The sequence below is a fragment of the Octopus sinensis genome, linkage group LG11 (genome assembly GCF_006345805.1).
Source record: "Octopus sinensis linkage group LG11, ASM634580v1, whole genome shotgun sequence".
Taxonomy (NCBI): Eukaryota; Metazoa; Mollusca; class Cephalopoda; order Octopoda; family Octopodidae; genus Octopus; species Octopus sinensis.
In genome coordinates this window covers 71,474,757-71,498,147 of record NC_043007.1, presented here as the reverse complement: position 1 = coordinate 71,498,147, position 23,391 = coordinate 71,474,757, and the positions used below count along the sequence as shown (strand labels likewise).

General features: G+C 35.7%; 2 protein-coding genes across 3 annotated transcripts in view; both read left to right on the top strand.

Moving 5' to 3' along the window:
• LOC118765478 (neutral protease-like) overlaps window positions 1-12,573 on the top strand; it is a 31,883-nt gene extending 19,310 nt beyond the window's left edge. Inside the window, exons 1-2 of one of the 2 annotated variants that reach the window (XM_036507689.1) lie at window positions 4,072-4,191; window positions 10,609-12,573. In XM_036507689.1, coding sequence (XP_036363582.1) covers window positions 11,049-12,467 — 1,419 coding nt within the window. In that variant the 5' untranslated portion in view covers window positions 4,072-4,191; window positions 10,609-11,048 and the 3' untranslated portion in view covers window positions 12,468-12,573. Of the gene's footprint in view, window positions 1-4,071; window positions 4,192-10,608 lie in introns of those variants that run through there. The other variant, XM_036507690.1, reaches the window with a different exon arrangement.
• LOC115217300 (neutral protease) overlaps window positions 1-23,391 on the top strand; it is a 46,033-nt gene that overhangs the window by 5,883 nt on the left and 16,759 nt on the right. The gene's annotated exons all lie outside the window — the stretch shown is intronic.

Here is a 23,391-nt window from a genome sequence, read left to right as displayed (position 1 = left end):
TTAAAGGAAAGATGGAGACGCATTATGCAACAAAATGGTTCATATTTGGTTGATTAAAAATGTAATGGGAAGTATTTATTGACCTTTTTCTTTCCTTTAAAAATCGGCACAAACTTTCCGGACAACCCAATATATTGAGATTTTCACTTTTGTGTTTTATGGAAATAGAGTTTGTGGGGGGTGTGTTTATAAATATTTGTTCAGTTCTCTTTCAAACATGGGGATCTTATGATGTATTATTTTAGGCCCCTGGATATATGTGAAAGTGGGGTATTATAAACAAGTGTGTATATTCATGTATAAAGAAAAACAAATATGTTTTTAAAAAATTAAAAAATTAAATTTAAAAAAAAGAAATGAAAGAAAAAATTAAAAAGGATTATGAAAGAAAGGGTTCTTCCAACTTGCTTGTATACAAATATATATTTTTTATGTGTGTGTATGAAGAATTGTGAACTTATATTGGATAATTTTTTCGTGAGGATTTTGCTTGGGAATATGGGAAACATTAAAAAAATTTTTAGAATGTGCAACCAAGAGAATACCCTCCATCAGGCATTTGCCATATTCTGAACACCTTACTTCCCTGGGCATAAATACATTGACACTCCGACGTCTGGCAGCTAACTTGGCAGACACCCATAAAATCATAACCATCTTACTAACAATAACTCTGAACACCTTTTCAAACTCCACCTGTCTAACACCCGAGGACATGTTTACAAAGTCAGAAAATAGCACAGCTCCCATGACTTTTGGAAACATTTTTTCATGCTAAGAGTTGCTGAAGTATGGAACAAACTGCCAGCATCAGTTGTTAATTGTTGGAGCACTGCATCCTTCAAAACTTCCATGATTCCTGAGATTCGCCAACACTACACCTGATTTTCTCCCCTCCATACACACACAAGCATGTATCTGACTCATACACTGTTCACATCCCAGACATTTGTATATTACTGCATATGCTTTATATGCACTTTTGACAAGTTGTAGTGCACCTGAGCACTGTATACAATAATTTCATTATTATTATTAACTGTTACAGAAGATAAAGATGGACATTTGACTGGTGATGCAACAGGGACACTTATTCAAGGAATTGAAGATGATATTACAAATGTAAAACCAAGGCTTTCCAAATCAGATGTCTTTGATATTGCTTTTAAAGCGGAGGGAGATGAGATTTATGCAAACAGTATCGAACCAGAATATGAAATTATGATTTTCATGGATGAAAATGACAAACCTCGATTAACATACTATATTAATTATAGAATAGAAAATGAAATAGTTATTAAACGGCCTACATTTGTCATTGATGGTAACACTGGAGAAATACTGTTGAAATATAACAATTTAGATACAATTTCCACAGTACTGACCAGTTCCGGCGGTAATGAAAAATCAGGAATATACAAATTTACGCCCTGTCGTACGCACCCATCGGCACATCAAATAAAGGCAATAAAGAGTCTTCAATCTTTTTAACCCAGGTGAAATTGCCATAAAAAAGGAGGGATTTCCTGGTATGCAGGATAATATCTATATCTGAACTGTCGATGCTAATGTATTGTTTGGCGAAATCTAATGCTTTAAGAGGTAGTGGCATGGATATTAACGGGTGAACGTTGACAATATCAAATTGCGTAAATTTGCAATTATTTCTATGTCTAATGCTATAATCTATTATGAACTTACCATTACCCCAAATCCATAAATCTAATTCCGTATCTAACTTATTTAGAATAGAATCTAAGATATTCTTGCTAATAATAACTATTTCTGTTTTTGCTGGGTTAATTAGTCGACATTTAGGGTTTCTACAAAAATTGGCTTAGTGGTCCTTAAGGGTAATTAATAAAGGGTTGACGCGGAGGAAGGTATTCTATCCTATCACTAACTCTAAGAATGGTAGTGATCCTTCTTGCTTCCTTATTCACTTCTTTATATAAATTAGTGTTAGCTTTTTTTATAAGTGTCTCTAATGCTATTAGAAAAAGTCGTTTGTAAAGATCTTTTTCAGCCGCTTATAGTTTGTTTTTTGTTTTGTTGGAGTTCACGAAAATCGTATCTGAATTATTTATGCTTCTAATTTTTTCGTTCATAATTCTCTGGAGTGAATTGCTGATTTTATGAAATTTTATCGTAATGAGTTTGAAAAGCCTTTTCCAAAAAGTTCTAATTCTGAAATAGGTGGTGAGTTTTTAGTAGATTTAAGTCTGTATTTGTTTACGTTATTCTGTTGCTCTTTCATATCAAAGAAATATTCCTGCTATCTCATTCTTCGGATAAAGTGCCCTGTTTTCTCAATTAGGCTTCTGAGATATTGTTTCTGCGTGGGAATACATGTTTTTTCATAGAAAAATCCAATGGGTAGAGTTCCATTTTTTTTCAGCTGTTTCTTCTTTCTTCTTGTGGAGAGTCGTTCAAACTTTCTTGAAAAAGAGCGGGGTACACCAAAGTAAGCACATAAATGTGAAGCAAAGTGGGAAAAAACGGTACTTCAATACCGGAGGCAGAGTTATATGCTTTATTGTCAAAGCTGCAAAAACATCATAAAAAATATCACAAAAAACTGCAACTCAGAATTTCCCATTCCCGTTTGTCGGGCAGTTGTGATTCAGAATGGAATAAGAATTTAAGCTATACGTATAATATTATGATGTAGTTCACATAACACATACACATTTGAACGGTTTTTCAAAAGCATTGTAACTGGAACAGTGAGTAGAAAATAAAAATAAAATAAAAATTAAGGATCTTTACCTTTGACCTACAGATTTTAAAAATAATTTTTTGTAACTAAACACTTTCAAACTTCAGACACTAGTAGAATGTGTCATAAAACATCTTTTACTCTTAGCATTTTTGAGAAAAACTTATATTTACGAAGTAATTTCACGTTAAAGTAGTCCTATTTCGGTAATTTCAACCAATCAATGATGTGTATTCAGCAGAATAAAATTACTTCCGTTGTTTGTCTACAACAACTATTAAGTATGAAAAAAATTAAGATAAAATATATACTATTTCTGAGATATTTCGGGTACAAACATCTAGAGTTTTAGTATTATTAAGATATTAAAATTAGAGTTTTAAACATTTTATTATTCATTCTAGACTTAACAGAACCTTTGGTGAAGTAAATGATGCATAGAAGTTTCCATTAATCTTAATTTTCTTGATCCTTAGTAATTAGATTCTATTTTCATCTAGAGTTCTTTATTGGAATATTAAAACTGCCCAGTGATGGTTACTGTTTGAAGTATGGTTAATTTGTGTGTTTATCTTTATAACTAAGAAGCATTGTTATCCCTTTGTGCCAATTCCAAAATTTTCATTTAAAATCATTGAATAACTTTAAAAATTTGGAACACAAGTCAGAGGTTGCAGTTAACCAAATTAAGTCAAGTACATGTCTAACAAGTAGTAACAGCTTAGTTATAGTATTTAAATTGTAGAGGATTCTTAAAAGAAATACGTGGCCACTGAAAAAAATTTTGAATATAATAAACTTTTGAAACTGCCCTGTGTCATAGGACAATTGTCCTGGCTCATTGTAATTAATTTAAGCAAAGAAACATGCTATTTCTGCTATATGGTTGATCAAATGGATAGTTTGCCTTTTTTTCCTCAATTTTTCAGACATTTATGAGATTGGAGAGAATTTTATGGAAGAATGTGTAGATGATTATTTAAGAAACTAAAAGGAAAAGAATATAAATTATAATTAATTTTAATCTATACCAATTATTACTATTATAGTATTTAGTCTCCTTGAATATAACCTATTAAGATTGCTTCTAATTTTTATTGAATGGATTCTGTAGCTTTAGGGGTCGATTAAATAAGAATGAACGAGAAAAAATAATTAAATAAAAAATACCTCATTATTTCACCTTAAATGTCAGGTAGCAATTTAGAAATAATAGGGACTAAATTAACCTATTTTCAATATACGTGACAAAAACAATTATTTGGCGTTCCTTTCCGTTTGTAAACTAACGAGGGTACTGAGAGAGTGGGTGTTCCACATAATAGTCGTGCTCATAATATAAATAAGGGTAAGAAAGGACCAGTTTAAACCTTGAGCTGGTTTTTGGAAAGAGCATAATATTTGTGAATATTTTGCAATCATGAGGAATTTGATGTTTATATTATTTTATTCCTGGTATCTTCTATTTGGCAGTAAGTATATTTTCAAGAACTTATCATTGTTTAAATTTACATATATTTTATCTTTATGTTTTCTTATGATGACAAATGACACATTTTCTATATGAAACATTTTATAGAATCCAATCTGGCATGGGTTTGATCGTTTGACCAAGGCTGGTCAGCTGAAGACCTACCCAGTCTCCAAGTCTGTTTTGGCATAGTTTCTATGGCTCGATGCCCCTCCTAATACTAACTAATGTACAAAGTGTATTGTGTGCTCTTACACAGCAGCCATTTGGCACTAGTATGGGTGCTTTTTATGTAGCACTCACACGCACTAGCTTGCAAGATTATGAATACCTAGCTGAAGAGGGATGCAGGGGACACACCTGTAGGCAAGGACGACTGCGTATTTACTTGGCTTAATGTGTCTTCTAAAGCACAGCAAACTGCTAGAAGTCTTGGTTTCCAGTCATCCCCTCTGTGAGGCCAAACATTTGAAGATCCTGTCTCACTACTCCGTCTCAAGTCTTCCTGAGTCAACCTTTTCCACGCATTCCCTCCACAATTAGAGCTCGGCAGTTTTTGATTCATTCATACACATTACATGACTGCACCAGCGCAGTCTTCTCTCTTGCACACTACATGAGATGCCTCATATACCCAGTTTTTCTCTCAAATCACTTACACCCTGTTGTATATGCACACTGACATTACCCATCTAGCAGAGCATATTTGCTTCATTTCTTTCAAGCCTTCACATGCTCTTAGTAGTCACAGCCCATGTTTCACTATCATGCGGCGTTGCTGTTTGTACACAGACATCATAAATACCTATTTCTTTACTACCCACAAAACTAAACACAGAGAGGACAAACAGGGACAGACAAACGGATTAAGTCGATTATATCGACCCCAGTGCGTAATTGGTACTTATTTAATCGACCCCGAAAGGATGAAAGGCAAAGTCGACCTCGGTGGAATTTGAACTCAGAACGTAAAGACAGACGAAATGCGGCTAACGTTTCTGTCGGCTCACCGCCTTAAAGTATTTAAGTAGTGCCTCTGTAGTGCCATGAAACTAACGGTTTCTGTGTGTCCTTGAATGGCTTACAAACGTGTATGTTGCAATTGTTTTTATGTCAGCACACGATCTCATATCAAGTCACTTGCTATACAAGTACATCTCCGTAATTCTTAAAAATCACTGTGGATAAATGCCAGTAATGACCTTCTCAGGCTCTCCAATTTTTTTCGTTTCTAAACAGAAACAATCGGGGCCAGGGAGCGAGGTTGCAAAAAATTCATAATTTCTCAAATTTTCTTTTTTATAGCATACTAGCATTATGACCCGTCGTTGCCGGATCATAGTGCTAGTGCATGTATATATGTGTATATATATATGTGTACATATTACATGTACATCTATATATATATATATATACATCTACTCATAAAATACAAAATACAAAGTTATATCTTGATATCGCTAATGATAACAATACTCAAAATATATAACAGACTGGAATTGCAGGCCCATCTCTTGCAATTTCGATCAATAGTATCTTGTCCTCCATCTTGTATAGAAGTGTGGCTACAATCCAGCCTACCTCTACTTCTGGGGGGACATTTTAAATTTTTATCCGGGACGTCCTACGTCCCAGATATAAAGGTGAAAATAACATATTTCCACTTTGCAAGGTTCAAGTCGAGTACTCCCTTGCACGCTCCGTTGATTCGAACCTTGCTTCTATTGTGGCGAATTTACTGCCTCTGGTTAGATATCTTTCATAGTCGCACCAAGACACTTTTCGATGGTGCTTTCCTCCAGGTGTTCAAATCTTTTTTTTTCTCTACATCGTATACTTAATAGACAATAGTCTTTTCTTTAATTTAATTTTTTATTTCGTTTGGTGGTGTTATCCTAGATTCACCGTCTTTGTCGGTGATCAATCCGTAATAGGATTGTATTTCTTCCATTTTAATTTTAATGAGTTCGCGCCCGCCGACGGCTGCAGCGAAATTCATTTTTGGACTTTCTTCTATCGAAGGCATTCTAACAAAAATGCTTCCGTGTAAACGGTGAAAATATTGTCAATTTCCCCAAACAGGGACACAATTCAATTTTTAAACAATTATTTAACAAATGCAACACAACAACGTTTCCCTTACGAGGAACCAACAAACGTGATAACAATAGTTAAACAGTAATATTAATAACAACAAGCCTTACGGTGAATCAAAAAGCAGTACGCAGTTGAAGCTATAGTCCTTTATGTATAATATTCCATTTCTGCACGCTAATTTTATTTTTAATTTATTCCCATTCATGTGAAACCACTTATTCAAGTTCAAGTCATTGATGCAATTTTATACCAATTGCTATTTTTACTTTTGTTATGATACGATTATATTATACTTTAGTTTGATTTTAATTATTACTTACAACATATAATTCAATTGTTATTATTATCTCTAATTTTTATTGTTAAAGTGAAAGTATCTGACATAAAATAGAGAAATGTTTTTGTTTCACTTTTAACACGTAATACTGAAATAGTGGAGAAGATATGATATTGCAATGGGCTCGCCCATAGTTGAACATTTTTTTTGCCCATGAAACTACATGAACCCTAAGTAAGGCATGTGTAAAATTTGAATGAAATTGGTTGTGTAGTTCTGAAGTTTTAGGGAATCGTAGTGGAGAAGATATGATATTGCTGTGGGCTCGCCCTAGGCAAAAAGTTAAACATTTTTTGCCGATGACACTCCCTGGACCCTAAGTAAGACATGTGTAAAATTTGAATGAAATTGGTTGTGTAGTTTTCAAGTTTTAGGGAAACACACAGACAGACAGACACACATTCTCAGTTTTATATATAGAGATAAATGTATTATGGGGAAAATATTGAAAAACAATACATGCGAGAGTGATAAAGAAACGAGGAAGGTTGTCTTTGGATATGCTAGAAACAACATCCAAATCGCCCTTAAATCACTCAATTTTTTTCCTTGAAAATATTAACAATTAAAAAAAAAAATTACCCTAAATACTCTTCCCATAGTTTTGAAGTGTAAAAAAAAACTGGCGGAAATAGGTTCGGAGTGGGATGATGGAGGAAGAAATATATAAAAAAAGAGTTTACAAAACTTTTTTCATACAAAGATGCCTCCCCACCCCATCATTTCGAAAGCTGTAGTTTCAAAAAGAATGAGGAAAAGCCCTGAAAAAATTTCCCCCACAAATTTCTTTATAATCCTAATCTATGCCGTTTGAAAGGGAGTTGTATAAATTTTCATTAAAAGATACCCATCTTCCTGAAAGTTATGAGGGAAAAAAGTCAGATTGTGTGAATTTTCCAAAACTCCTCTCTCCACCCCATCCAAAAAATTATTTCTCAAAAATTCCTATATACTCTGAAGCTACAACATCTAAGAGGAAGATGCAAATCCCGCAGTTAGGGCGGTTGCACATTTTGACTAGTGGGGTTGTATTTTTGATGGGTAATTTGCTTTTAATAATCCTATATGTTTCCAGTGTCTTTTTCATTCGCAGGTCCTTCTTAGGGATCTTTCACTCACTTTTCAAAAATTTACTTACCTCAATAAAATTCACTATGAAACGACACACAAAGGAGTTATCATTTTTAGACATGCTTCTAATTAAAGAAGATAACACCATAAAAACAGCCCTTTTCTGCAGACCCTCTGACACACACCAGTATTTGAACATTCATTGCTCACCTCCCTCACATACCAAAAGAAACATACCCTTTAATATGGCAAAACGAATTTGCACTATAGTAATAGATGCAGAATTAAGGGATAGAAGATTACAAGAATTAAAAGTATTTCTAAAAGGACAAAAATATCCCACTAGATTAATTGACACAGTAGTCACGAAAGCAGAAGGCATCTCAACTACAGACTCAGAGGAAAACAAACACAAAAATATTAAAAAATGCATGTATGTGTATTTATGTGTGCATATGTATGGATGTATGTGTATATATGTATATATATGTATATATATATATATATATATATAAGAATGAATGTTTTTATATATAATGAACGTGAAATACAGGAAGGGACGAACACGGAACACAGACAAATCATTCGAAGCCTTCAATCTTCAGTCAGACACCGAATCATCATAGCAAATTTCGGCTGTTCAATTCTGATATTTGCTCCAACTCGGCCAGCCCCAAGAAAAAAAAACTAAGCTGTAAGCATTATATTTCTTGGTAGAAGACAGGAATGTGAACGCACAAGACGGATGTAAATACAAGAGACGAAAACGAAATTGAAAACAGTAATGAATAAACAAAATATATATAACGGTGGTTGTCATACGACTTTAGACCAAATGAGACAAAACAACAACAACATAGCAGCTGGCGTAGAAATAATTACCGTTTCGGTAGCGGAGACACATGTTGGTCAAGATACGATGGCCAACAGAATGGTTAAGAATCAGCAGGTCGCAGGAGAGAGAGAGAAAGAGAGACAGAGAGAGAGGAATCAAAGAGGTTGGAAGGCAGGGGACAGAATCAGTGACCAAGAGAAAAGGAGAAAGAAGGGATTAAGGAGGATGGGAGGAAGAGGGGGGAAGAATCGGAGGGCGCCAAAATAGTTTGGTGAAGAAGCAATGGCGGGTAGGAAAAGACAGTGTGTAAAGAAGTCGTGCAGGGTTTAAAATTGGACAAACAAACGGGGGGGGGGGGGGGCACGTAACGCCGCAATAATATAAGAATGAATGTTTTTATATATAATGAACGTGAAATACAGGAAGGGACGATCACGGAACACAGACAAATCATTCGAAGCCTTCAATCTTCAGTCAGACACCGAATCATCATAGCAAATTTCGGCTGTTCAATTCTTATATTTGCTCCAACTCAGCCAGCCCCAAGAAGAAAAAAACTAAGCTGTAAGCATTAGATTTCTTGGTAGAAGACAGGAATGTAAACGCACAAGACGGATACAAGGTGTGGTGAATAAATCGTCGTCTACATTACGCAAATATGAAAATAATGCTGACCTCTCATTTTAACAGATACATTTTACCAAAATTACATAAAAAATATCTTGAAATACTAAAAAGTAAATTTATTCAATAAAATCGCCATTGGTTTCAACCATGACTTCCAGACAACTCCGGAATCTACTGCAGGTCTTCAGGACAGTCTCCTTGCTTAAGCTGGTGAATGCTGCTATAATCTTTGCCGTCAGATCATCTTTAGTGTTACAAGGAGTTTTGTTGGTCTCTCAACTGCGCCCCACACAATAATCAAGAGGATCGCATTCTGGGAGTTAGGTGGCCAGATGTTAGGGGTGATGTGGTCCCAGAAATTGTCTGACAACTATGATTGGGTTCTCCTGCTTGTGTGACAAGTGCAGAGTCATGTTGCCAGACATAGGGTCATCCAGCAGCCACTCTCTTGACCCAGGGCAACGCTAACACTTCCAAGCACTTGTTGTAGGCTTCCGTGTTGAGTCTGAGGCCGCGTGGGAAGATGAATGGAGGCATAACGTCGCTATGACTAGTGATCACTCCAAACATCATGATGTTGACGAGATGTTTAATTTTTATCACCCTCGGTACATGTTTTGGGGACACAGCAAGCCAATGGTGGTTCTGTGTGTTCACCATCTAATCCTGGCAGAATTTTTACTCACCTGGGAAAAACCAAAGCATGTTCAGTTAGAGGGGAGTTTGTTCAAAAGATCTGTAGTTCAGTCTTTCCTCTTGTCTTTGATGGCTTGAGATTAAAATTGGACCTTTCTCATCTTGCATGAGGAATACCGAATGCCTTGAAGTACTACCTGCTTGATAAGAAACTCAAACACTTTCATGTCCCTGGCGATCGACCTGATTGACTTGGAGGAATCGTTATCAATCATGGCCTGGATCTCACCAACAATTTCAGGAGTTCTTTTCTTATCAGATCAGAGTGAGTTTTCGGAACTGACGTAACTTCGTAATTACAATTGGACTCATCCAACTCTTTCCGAATCTTCTGCACTGTCTTCAGATTGACACTCAATCGATCTGAAATGTTTGTATTGAGATTTCTGGTTTGAATGCTATGCTTGTTGTTTTACTAAAAGGTCACTCGCAACCATTCACTTAAAAGTTATTCATTCCGTCTAACAAATCACCTCCCTATTTCACCAAACACTAAATTAACTGCAAAAACCCATTGAATTTCTTTTTGGATGAATTTCTTGATACTGATGTATTTCTTCAATGAGCTATATATTTTAAACTATAAGTTCATATTTGTATTAATGTGAATTGTTAATTAATTACAATTTTAAAAAAATAAATTAGGCCTGCCCCAGATGTTTATTTACTATGTATTGTCAAAAAATTAGTGTCCGTCTTAAAGAAAAAATCCTAATGGTTCTGTTATTAATAATTGTAATGTTTTCATTATTTAGGTTTATTACTGATAAAGACATCTGATGCAGCTTATCGTGTTGATGCTCATGAAAGAGCAAGGAGGATGATTTATCATCCCTCAGCTCCGTTTCAGCGTCGTCATTTAGATAAAGCTAAAGTAACAGTCAGAGATCTTCTTGGTTTGAAGTAGTATGAAGAAGTTGAAGAGTCAAACCGTATCAAAACAGTTGAAGGCACAGAAGTTTTACGCTTACAAGAGAAGTTCTTAGGTGTTCCTGTTTTTGATGCTTCATTAACTGTTACAGAAGATAAAGATGGACATTTGACTGGTGATGCAACAGGAACATTTATTCAAGGAATTGAAGATGATATTACAAATGTAAAACCAAAGCTTTCCAAATCAGATGTCTTTGATATTGCTTTTAAAGCAGAGGGAGATGAGATTTACGCAAATAGTATCGAACCAGAATATGAAATTATGATTTTCATGGATGAAAATGACAAACCTCGATTAGTATACGATATAAATTATAGAATAGAAAATGAAGTAGTTATTAAACGGCCTACATTTGTCATTGATGGTAACACTGGAGAAATACTGTTAAAATATAACAATTTAGATACCATTTCCACAGTACTGACTGGTTCCGGTGGTAATGAAAAATCAGGAATATACAAATTTAGTGACAAAAATCACAAAGCTTTTGTAACTCAAATTGGTGACATGTGTTTCCTGGAAAATAATTATGTAAAGGTTATAGACATGCAAAACAGTATTGGGAGAGTCTCTAATTATACAGATCCTATGTATTATCTTTGTGACGTTGGTTTTAATGATAGTGTCAATGCAGCGATATCTCCAGCACTTGATGCTTTCTATTACGGCAGTGTAGTATCTCAAATGTTTCAGGAATGTTATAATACTTCAATACTAAACGAACAAGCTATATTGCGTGTTCATTATGGGAAAAATTATGAAGAGGCATTTTGGGATGGGAAACATTGCACATTTGGTGATGGCTATAAATACTTTTATCCTTTAACAGATGCTGATGTTGTTGCACATGAATTTGCTCATGGTTTCACAGAACAACACTCTGGATTGATTTACTTGAATCAGTCTGGATCTATGAATGAGGCTTTTTCTGATATTACAGGAGAAGTTACTGAAAATTATATAGATAAAAATGACTGGTTAATTGGCTTCAACCTCCTGAAACATAAGGAAGCATTGAGATTTATGGCAGATCCATCCCTGGACAATATATCGATAAGTCATGTAGATAACTTCACTGAAAACACGGATCCTCATCATGGTAGTGGGATTTATAATTTTATTTTTTACTACATTGTACACGAATTAAAAATGGATATCATGGAAGCTTATCGAGTTTTCCTTATTGCCAATGAAATATATTGGCATCATTATACAGATTTCACTTCAGGGGCTTGTGATATGTTGAAGGTTGCCTATGATCTTGGGAAAGATCTAACCCCCTTTATTAAAGCCTTTGAACTTGTAGGAATTAAACCATGTGATGTAGAAAAACATATTCGAGGATTGACATTTAACAAAACAGTCTCAAGTATCACAGTGTCAGTTAAAACAAACCCAGTCTTTTATTTTGTTTATCCAAGCTGGGCTGGGAATATTACAATTACTGCCACTAGTATGTGTGGCAAAGTTCATATTAAGGTATCAAAGAGCAATATGCTAACAGAGGGAGATGGTTCAGATGGTTCAGATCCAGTTACATTATTAGCTGAAGGCACATCAGAATTGAATTTGGGGAAGCCTGAAGGACATAAGTTCTTTGTCAAATTATCTCCAGAATCTAGCGAAAATTTAAAAAATGTTAGTGTACGTGTTTCTTATGGGTTGGATAGAGCCATATGATTCACACGTGGATGTGTAATGAGAATTTCGTGTTTTAAATATATAATCGGATATTTATATACCAGTTTCTATAAATAATATGTTCCTTAATTTACAATTTAATTAATAAATATTTCATAATTGCTTGCATTTGCAGATAATTGTAAGTTTACATTTTTTCGGTTGCTCAGTAGGTAACACAAATTGAAAATTGTAATAAACATAATTTGTATCTTTATTTCATTAAAATATTGTTATTTTCTCATCTTGCATCAAATGTAAAATTATAAGTAACAAATTCACATATTTATCCAAGTTGACATTTTTGAAATTTAACTAAAGGTACATCAGTACTGAATTTCGGAAAGCTGGAAGGACATAAAGTTTTTGTCAAATTCCCTCTAGAATGAATATGTAGAAAATGTTTTTGTCAAATCCCCCCAGATAGTGAATATTTAGAAAATGTCAGTGTACATGTTACTTATGGTTGTGATCCATATTTTGTTCCTGAGATATATGAAGAATATTGAGTTCATAGAATGATGTGTGATGAAGTTTATGAGTATCAAAATTATAACCAAATGTTCAACTACTGGTTTCAATAATGAATACTATGGTCATTAATTTATAAGTTAATCAATAAATATTTCCTTATTGCTTGCATTTTCAGACAGCTATGATCTTACTTTCCTGTGAATGTTTAGTAAAAAAAAAAAGAAAATTTTGTGAATTGTAAAAATTCCATTAGAATACTGTTATTTTTGAAATTCTTAAATTATTTCCTTTAACAAGTTCACATTTTAATAACTTTTCAAGACCATTTAACAATCCTTCGAAGTGCAGAACACCACAGTGGTGACTTGAGAAGCCTGTGGTACAAAATATATAAAAATAAAATAGTCAAGATGGCTTTATGAAACAGCGCTTAAAAGGCTTTTCTTTCTACTGACCTATGACATTTGCGATAGTTGCAGAGTTTTTACAAATCTGTCACACTCCCTCTATGCATATGTATATATATATATATATATATATATATATATATATATATATGGAGGCGATGAGAGTGTGTTTCTGTGTGTATACATACATATATGCATGCATACATACATGCATGCATACATGCATGCATGCATACATACATACATACATACATACATACATACATACATACATACATACATACATATGCTTGTTACATATGTTTCCCAGCTAGATGAGCCTCTTGATGTAATAGTTAAGCAATGAATATTGCTAAATATAGCTAATCATCAGGCTGAGATTACTTCAATAAAATGGAGGTTACACTGTCACTTCGAATTTTCAAGTCCACAACACCACAAATAATACAAAATATTAAAAAAATAAACAGGTCGAGAAATATGTCAAGAGAATCAACGGGGGATAAACAAAGTCTGAGACACAAAATGTGCAACTGACATTGTACTTTAGAGTTAAGGAGTAGGAAGAAAACGAGAGAGAATGGAAGAAAGGAGAAAGAGAAAAGAGAAAATAAGTTACTGATATGGGGAAAAATTGCGGCCATAAACTTCAATAAGTAAGAGATGTGACGACAGATTTTCCTGGCTACTGACATCATGTCGTCCGATTTAGTAATAGCTAAGGGGTGGCGGTCGGTCTGCAGAAATACAAGGCACCTGTACAAGCGGCCTGCCCATCTACATACCTATTTCTTTATTACCCACAAGGGGTTAAACATAGAGGGGACAAACAAGGCCAGACTTACGTATTAATTCGATTACATCGACCCCAGTGTGTAACTGGTACTTATTTAATCGACCCCAAAAGGATGAAAGGCAAAGTCGACCTCGGCGGAATTTGAACTCAGAACGTAGCGGCAGACGAAATACTGCTAAGCATTTCACCCGGCGTGCTAACGTTTCTGCCAGCTCACCGCCCTATGCCCATCTACATACCGACGCACCTATGCAAATGCACGCACGTACGCACCCTCCACACAAATATATATATATATATTTATGTATACCTAATATATAAAATCTGTTCTGTCTGTCTGTTTGTGCGAACTCTAGTGTTGTTCATCCGAACGCGCTGAAATTTTAAACATCATCTTCTGTTTATGGATGACTTGAAATTGTTTGGGAAATCTGAAAAACAGATAGATTCCTTAACTAAAACAGTCCAGAAGTGTAGTAGGTACATCGGTATGGAATTTGGGATTACCAAATGCTCGGTACTTAATATGAAAAGAAGGAAGAGCATCCTGGAGAGGATTGCAATTACCATCAGGAGAGACAATGGATGAAACCGACGGTAGTGGGTACAGATGTTTAGGGATTTCGGAGTTGGATGACATTCTACACAGAGAAATTAAAGTCAAGGTTAGCGAGGTGTTTCAAAAAAGGATAAAGATGATGTTGAAATCCAACCTGACTGCCAAAAATTTGATTACCGCAATTAATATCTGGGCAGTTGCAGTGATCAGATATAGTGGGCCCATCCTCTATGGACTAAGGAGGAAATATCAACACTGGATAGAAGGACGAGAAAGTTGATGACGCTGCATGGGGTGCTATACCCTAAGGCAAACGTAAACAGTCTGTATATGAAAAGAAGGAATAATAGCAAAGGACTAATTAGTATAGACCATTGTATAAAGAGTAAAAGGAGAACGCTTGCCGAGTATTTGATAAATAGTGATGAAGACCTGCTGCAATCTGCCACGAATGATATGGGTGTAAATGCAGATGAAATGATGGGCTAGGAAGAGTTAAACAAAAGAGCTGAGGAGAAGAGAAAAGAAGACCTTCTTGAAAAGAGAATGCATGGACAGTTTGAAAGGAATACATAAGACGTCAAGGATAATAGAGTATCGTGGGCATGGCTTGAGCGAGGTGAATTGAAGCATACCACCGAAGCCTGATCATTGCTGCGCAAGACTATGCTCTCGCTACCAATTCAGTGAAGTATAACATCTATAAAACTTCTGACACTCTGAAGTACAGACTCTGTGGAAAGTGTGTGGAAAATGTGACCCACTTGATAAGTGGATGTGAGAGCCTTGTACAAAAAGAATACAAGCGCCGCCACGATAGAGTGTGTGTTTATCTTCATTGGCTCTTATGCTATAAATGCCAATATGAAGTAAGAGAGAACTGGTATGATCATGTACCAAGTAAAGTTATCGTGTAATCGAACACCGTCGACCGGATATTGTCATATTGAGTAAGAGAGACAAATACTGTCAGATCATTGATGTAGCCATGCCAAATGACATGCAAGTTGTGAGTAAAGAGGTTGAAAATGGAATGCGAGGGGATAATGTAAAAGTGATATCAGTGGTGAGCGTAGGGCTCAATCCCATTGAAACTTCAAGACTTCTTAAGGCAACTGGAAATCCCATGCAAGATTGATGTCTTGTAAAAGCAGCCTGACTGGGCACAGCGTACATCTTAAGGGAAGCATTATCTGTCTGAGGTGCTTGTTGAGACTTGACAGATGACTAAAGACTCCGGTGCATTTTTACCTAAACTGTGTTACGAAGGAATAATAATAATAATAATAATAATAATATATATATATATATATATATATATATATATATATATATATACACACACACATACCTAATCAAGTTCCTATAGCCGACTCAGTTTAGAGCACTTTTATAATACAGTTCTATATTTAAGAGATGAGGAATTATGTACATTATTTACATTTGACGGATATTTGTTCTCATCTTGTTTTTGTTAACACAATATTTCGGTTGATGTGCCCTCCAGATTTCATCAGGTAACTGGGGGAAATTTCGAACCTGGGTTCTTATTCCTAAGGTATTTTTCGAATTCTGGGGTTAGTAGCCCGTACTCTTAACCTCTACGCCATATGCCTGTGGGCATATGGCGTAGTGGTTTAGAACGCGGGCTACTAAACCCAGGATTCCGAGTTCGATTCCAAGCAGTGACCTGAATAATAATAATAATAATAATATAATATAATAATAATATAATATAATAATAATAATAATAATAATAATAATAAATAATATAATAATAATATAATAATAATAATGATGATGATGATGAAGAAGAAGAAGAAGAACAAGAACAACAAGAACAACAACAATAATAATAATAACCTCGAAAAATACCTTAGGAATGAGAACCCAAGTTCGAAATTTCCTTAAGGCACCTGATGAAAGCTTGAGGGTATATCAGCCAAAACTTGTTAACAACAAACAAGATGAGGACAAATATCCGTCAAATGTAAATAATGTAAATAATGTAAATAATGCACTTTTATAATATTTGGCATATTATTTGAATGTTTCCTTATTACTGGATACATATGAAATTTTATAAGACACCATGTCACTCATTGATTTAAGGACAGAATGAGAGTGATTAGATAACAAGTTAACCTAATTAAGGAGCCCATCAGATTTCTGGCGAGAAGAAAAAGAATCGTTTTGTAAACCTGAGGTATCACCCTGGAAGTTTGCACTTTGAAGACCGGAACAAAAACATACACTATAGCCAACTTTCTTAAAGAAGTATCTTAATTCTTTTACGATATTGTTCGATTTCTCGGTTACTATAACCCTGGACCGCAAAGAGAGCATCATCTCTATACAGACCATCGGAAATATTGGGGAAGTGATCCCAGTGACTGTAAAGTTGGTAACATCTTACGAGGTCTGTGACTGGTGCCGAATCGCTAACCGCCATTGGAATGTCGAAGTTATCGAGGGTATCCTTGCAGGCCCAAAGTTTTCCGCCAAACTTGATAGCTGTTCGACTGACAGCTAGAATAATATCCACACCTCGCTTAGCTAGGGCGGAATTTTAAAGTGCAAAAAGAAGAACCTTATTAAGCAGATCTTTTACAAGTTGTTTATAAACTCCTGCATTTAACTTTCCATGTAATCGCACCAAAGGGCCCACACCATCTCCAGATATATTCCCCCAAACCATGACACTTCCTCCGCCGAATTTAACACTAGTCTTAAGGCATTTAGGCGACAAATTTTCACCTACTTTTCGACGAATGTACCTTTTCCCATCTGAGTCAAATAACATAAACTTAGATTCATCACTGAAATGCACTGTTTGCTATTTTTCTTGAGACCACAACACATGTTCGGTTGCAAAGGTAAGACGATACATTTTATTCTTGGAGCTGATCAGTGGCTTCACTAAGGTGCTCTTGCTTGTAGGTCATGTTCAACTAAACGACGAGACACAGTTTTTCGAGATAAAGTTTTCTTCAGTACAATGCTCATTTCCCGAGAAACAGCAGCAGCAGTTTTAAATCTGTCCTTTTTAACCAACTTTACCATAGCACAATCTTCTCTCTTGGTCGTTTTTCTTGGCCTACCTGTAGACTTTCTGGCTTCACATGAACCACAATCATCGTAGACCTTAAGAATACCGTGAACAACACTTTTTGACTTGTTAACAATCTTTGCAATAGACCCAATACTTAAATTATCCTTCTTCCGAAGCTTAATAATCTACTGACGAATTGGTAACGGATTAAGTGGCATTATATTAACAAAGTACACTGCAGATATTCTTACTAATGTTTTGTAAACAAACCGTCATGTAAACAAATTCAAAACATTAGAGATCGCCGGTTAAATATACTAAAACATGGAGTAAAAGCAACCGTTCTGATCATTTTGGCCGCCATAGGTTTTGCAGTAAATTACTAAATCATCCATAACTTTTGTATTATCCTCTCAAATTACACCAAAATCTGAGACAATAACAAATAATATCATATTTATTGTCTGTGAAAATGATAGAATATAAAACAACTTTGATAAAAAATTATACCTACTTTTCTGACGAAAACAATGCCGTTCTGAATATTTTGGACGCAACTGTATATATTTAAGGAGAATTCACAAAAAAAACAAACAAAAAAAACAAAAGACGAAGACAGGTGGCACAGAAAACAAACAGATGTATTAGTTCAACGCTCAAGAAGTGAAAAAGTATGTAACGTTTCCAGTCTACGCTCTACCACAGAAAGGAACACAGAAAGAAACAGGGAGAGAAAATAAAGAGAGAGAAAATAATGTGTACATGTATATGTAAATATATATGTATATATGTACATATAAGTGAAGACGTATGGCTCAGTGGTTAGAGCGTCGAACTTATGATCGTGAGGTTGTGAGTTCGATTCCCGGACCGAGATGCGTGTTGTGTTCTTGAGCCACACGCTTTATTTCACGTTGCTCCAGATCACTCAGCTGTAGAAAGCAGTCGCAACATCCCTGGTGCCAAGCTGTAACAGCCTTTGCCTTTCCCTTGGATAACATCTGTGATATGGAGAGGGGAGGCTGGTATGAATTGGTGACTGCTGGCCTTCCACAAACAACCTTGTCCGGACTTGTACCTCGGAGGGTAATTTTCTAGGTGCTATCCCATGGTCATTCACGACTGAAGGGGGTCTCCACATATATGTCTATGTACGCGCGCATGCTTTCACAGCTACAATACATATTTCTATCTATTTATTCTATAGTTTTTATTTACGTCATGTTTTCTCGTGATACATTTCTTAGCAACGCTAGGTTCTAAGTTTAACGTTTAAAATTTCTTTTGTGTGTCCATGCGGGCTATGGAGACCTCTTATGCGTCCATAGCTTGTATGGACATATAAGAGATTCAGTGGTATCACCGAAAGACTAACAGAGATAGTAGAAGAATGTACAAAAAAATAGACTCTCTCAAATGTCAGGGAAGGATTCTTGGAAGTAGTGGACAGTTTTCGTTATTTAGGCGACTAAGTTAGTCGTGATGGAAGCTGTTCTGAAAGCATAGCTGCAAGAATAAGAATAGGCTGAGCATAGTTCAAAGACGAGGTGTAAATGTATGATGCCTGTGTACGAACACCTACGCTACACAGCAGTGAAACCCGTATTCTCTGCCGGATGAGTAATGTCTGAGTGCATATACGATAGAGTGTGATTTGAGAGAAGAACTGGGTATACGAGGCATCATATGTAGTGTACAAAAGAGAAGAGTGCGCTAGTATGATCATGTAATGCGCATGAATGAAGACAGTTGCATCAAGAGATGCCGATCTCTGATTGTAGAGGGAAACTATGGAAGGAGTAGACTCAGGAAGACATGCAACGAACTGCTGAGAAAGGATCTTCGGAAGTTGGGCTTCAAAGAGGGTATGACAGGAGACCGCGACTCTTAGCGGTTTGCTGTGCATAGAATGACACATCAAACTAAGTAAAATGTTTCATTGTTTAAATTTACATGTATTTTGATTTTGCATTTTCTTCTGGTGACAAACCACTCATTTCCCACATAGAATATTTTGTAGAAGTTTTGACTTATGGATTATTGTAGTACCTCTACTATTCTCTACCAAACCAAACTTGTAATCATCCTCAATTATTTCTCCTTTGTGACGAGCTCTACCAACATGTTGCTGCCTTAGTTAAGACCCATTAGCACAAGAACGAGTCTTAACTATTCTGACATATTCCTTGGTTAAGCTGAATCACAAATTTTTTTCCTGTATTCCAGACCCAACTATATAGCTATGCAATTACTTCACAAATGATTGTGTCAGCATTACTCTTTCTCTCTCTCTCTCTCTCCCTCTCACTCTCTCTCTCTCACTCTCTCTCTTTCTCTCTCTCACTCTCTCTCTCACTCTCTCTCACTCTCTCTCACTCTCTCTCAGAAACGACTTGTGCTCTTCATCTACTTTGTCAATTGTGACGCCTCGTCATTACTTTCCAACTGTCTCAAAAGATTTGATGTAAAAAGAGAAGGTTAATAGTAACCAACAACTGGTTGTTAAGGATTACTTCTTTCTGTTTTATAATGAGGATAGTGGTGTAGATATCCATCACCTGGATTTTTTCACCAGTACAAAAGATATCCATTCTTATCTGTTTGAGCTCCTTGAAAATTTGAGTTATATATGTTGTACCTACTTCCATACAAGGCGAATGAGTGTTAAGGGGACAAAAGGGACCATATGCTTCACTACAAATTTGTGTTATATTCTGTTTTCATTCTGGGTTGAAACGTCTGCAATGGTGTAATTGACGTAATTCATAGGAATCTGATTAGAAAACCAGCTGAAAATGTGTAGTAATGTGCCTACGTGCATAATGTAGATCCGCATGAGATTTATGAAACAAATATTAAACAGCTACTTTTCGATTTGACACTACACATGCACAACAGAAATGGCCAATTTGACCAAAAGAACACATTTTTTTCAACTGAAGAGGCTTGTGTAGTTACAAAAATTTGAAGTCAAAACGTAGCGGCAGATGAAATACCTATTTCTTTACTACCCACAAGAGGCTAAACACAGAGAGGATAAACAAGGACAGACAAACGGATTAAGTCGATTATATCAGCCCCAGTGCGTAACTGGTACTTATTTAATCGACCCCGAAAGGATGAAAGGCAAAGTCGACCTCGGCGGAATTTGAACTAAGAACGTAGTGGCAGACGAAATACTGGTAAGCATTTCGCTTGGCATGCTAACCTGTCTTCAGAAATACTCCATCCTCAGTTGCTCTTTCATTTTCTTTTCCATTGAACTCTAATATACCAAGGTATTTGTATCCTTCCGTTTCAATTTGCTTAATCAAATTTCTTGAGAGGAGTGAAACTGTATGGTACATTGTTAGCGATGTTATCGTATAATAATAATAATAATAATAATAATAATAATAATAATAATGATGATGATGATAATAACAACAACAACAACAACACAACAACAACAACAATAATAATAATAATAATAATAATAATAACAACAATAACAATAATAACAACAACAACAACAACAACAACAATAACAATAACAATAACAAGAACAAGAACAACAACAACAACAACAACAATTTGGAGCATGCGAACAGTAAAGGTCATCTCTATAATAATTAGTGCGCTGGGAACAGTAAGCGAAGACCAAATCAAATCGAATTTATTGGCAGAAGAGCACACTCTGCTTAAGAACACAAATGGCTGAGGGGGATTGAAATAGAATGCCCGGTAGAGATCCTACAGAAAGTTTGTCTCCTAGGGACAGCAAGGATTATTAGATGTGAGTTAGTGGGAGTACATGATTTTGCAGGTAACAATGTTAAATATCATTCCTGAAATACGTAACTGTAGCAGCCCAGAATTAAGTGTCTTCTCAGGGAAAGAATGGCTTTAGCAAAACCAAAGTCTTAGTGTCTTTACTGGTTAACAATGCCTTTAGTAATCTAAACACTACGTAGATTTAGAACAATGGCTTTAGTAAACTTAACACTAAATCTATTCCTGTGGATCAATGTTTTTGAAAACTTAAGCGTTGAGCATCTTTGCCGTTAGCATTTGCATTAGAAACTTAAATGTTAATTTTCTTTGATGGGTTCTATTGCTTTAGTAATCTAAATTTAAGTATCTTTCCCGGGATCAATGGCATTATCGTTCTAAATTTAAAAGTCTTTACAAGGAACGATGGCTTTAATAATCTAATGTTCCTGCGGCAGCATTGCTGGAAATAATGGCCTTAGCAATCAACGGGTAAGATGTCATTGCTAGAAGTAATGGATTTCATTATCTAAGTGTTATATAACATTGTTGAGAACCGTGGCACTGGGAGCGAGCCCAAGATTTAAGTCAATTCTTTGAGAATACAATGCAGTACTTATCACAGTTTTTGTATCAATTACCATTCATAATTATTGCAGTGATGTATAAATCTAAAAGAGCTATAATAGGAGCAATCTCTAGAGAAAATATTTGTAATGTGTTTAGAATTGCTAACTTGTTTTTTATCTGTTCTTTTGAAATAATTGTGAAACAATTTGTTTCTGGTGTATTTCTTCATTGAAATAAATTGTTAATATAAAAATCAATGGAAATTATGAGATACAAAAGAGAAGGATAATGTTATTTAGAAGTCTGATTAGATGAATAGGAAACCCTTCTACAACAAAATGGTCATTATTGAGACCAGGATTTTACTGAGTGATGCCTCCAGCCTCTCTCTCTCTCTCTCTCTCTCTCTCTCTCTGACATTCTCTCACTCTTTCTCTTTCTGATTTGGAAGGCTGATAAATAATTTATTTGAAAAGCTGAATTATGGGCTCAAGTATAAGAAATATCGAAGCTATAATTGAAAACACACAGCAATCATCACGTTCTCTCCATCAACAGTTGATCTTTTTTCTATTGCAGATTATTTGGTGGAAATTGTTCCAAAAGCAGAGCTGTTAGAATAAGAGTAGGCTGGGCAAATTTCAGAGAGTTGCTACCTTTGTTAGTAACAAAGGGTCTCTCCCTCAGAGTGAAAGGCAGATTGTATGATGCCTGTGTACGAACAGCTATGCTACATGACAGTGAAGCATGGGCTGTGACTCGTGAAGATATGCACAGGCTTGAAAAAAAATGAAGCCAATATTCTCCGGAGGATGGGTAATATCAATATACATATACGACAAAAGGTAAGTGATTTGAGAAAAAACTGGGTATACAATGCATCAGATGTAGTGTACAAAAGAGAAGACTGCGCTGGTATGGTCCTGTAATACGTATAAATGAAGAAAGCTACATCAAGAGATGTCGATCCCTAATTGTAGAGGGAACATATGGAAGGGGTAAACCCAGGAATACAAGCAACGAAGTGGTGAAAAAGAATTTTAAGAGGTTGAGCTTCACTGAGGGTAAGGCAGAGGACCGATACTTCTGGCGGTTTGCTGTGCTTGAGATGACACGTCAAGCTAAGTAAAATCGCGGTTGTCCTTGCATACAGCATGTCCCCGGCATCCTTCTCCATTTGAGTGTTCCAAATTTTGCAGGTTCGTGGGCACTGGTGTCACATAAAAGCACCTGTACTGGGGCCGTGTAAACGCACCCATGCTGGTGCTGCGTAAAAGCCCCCAGTACATCCTGTAAAGTGGTTGGCGTTAGGAAGG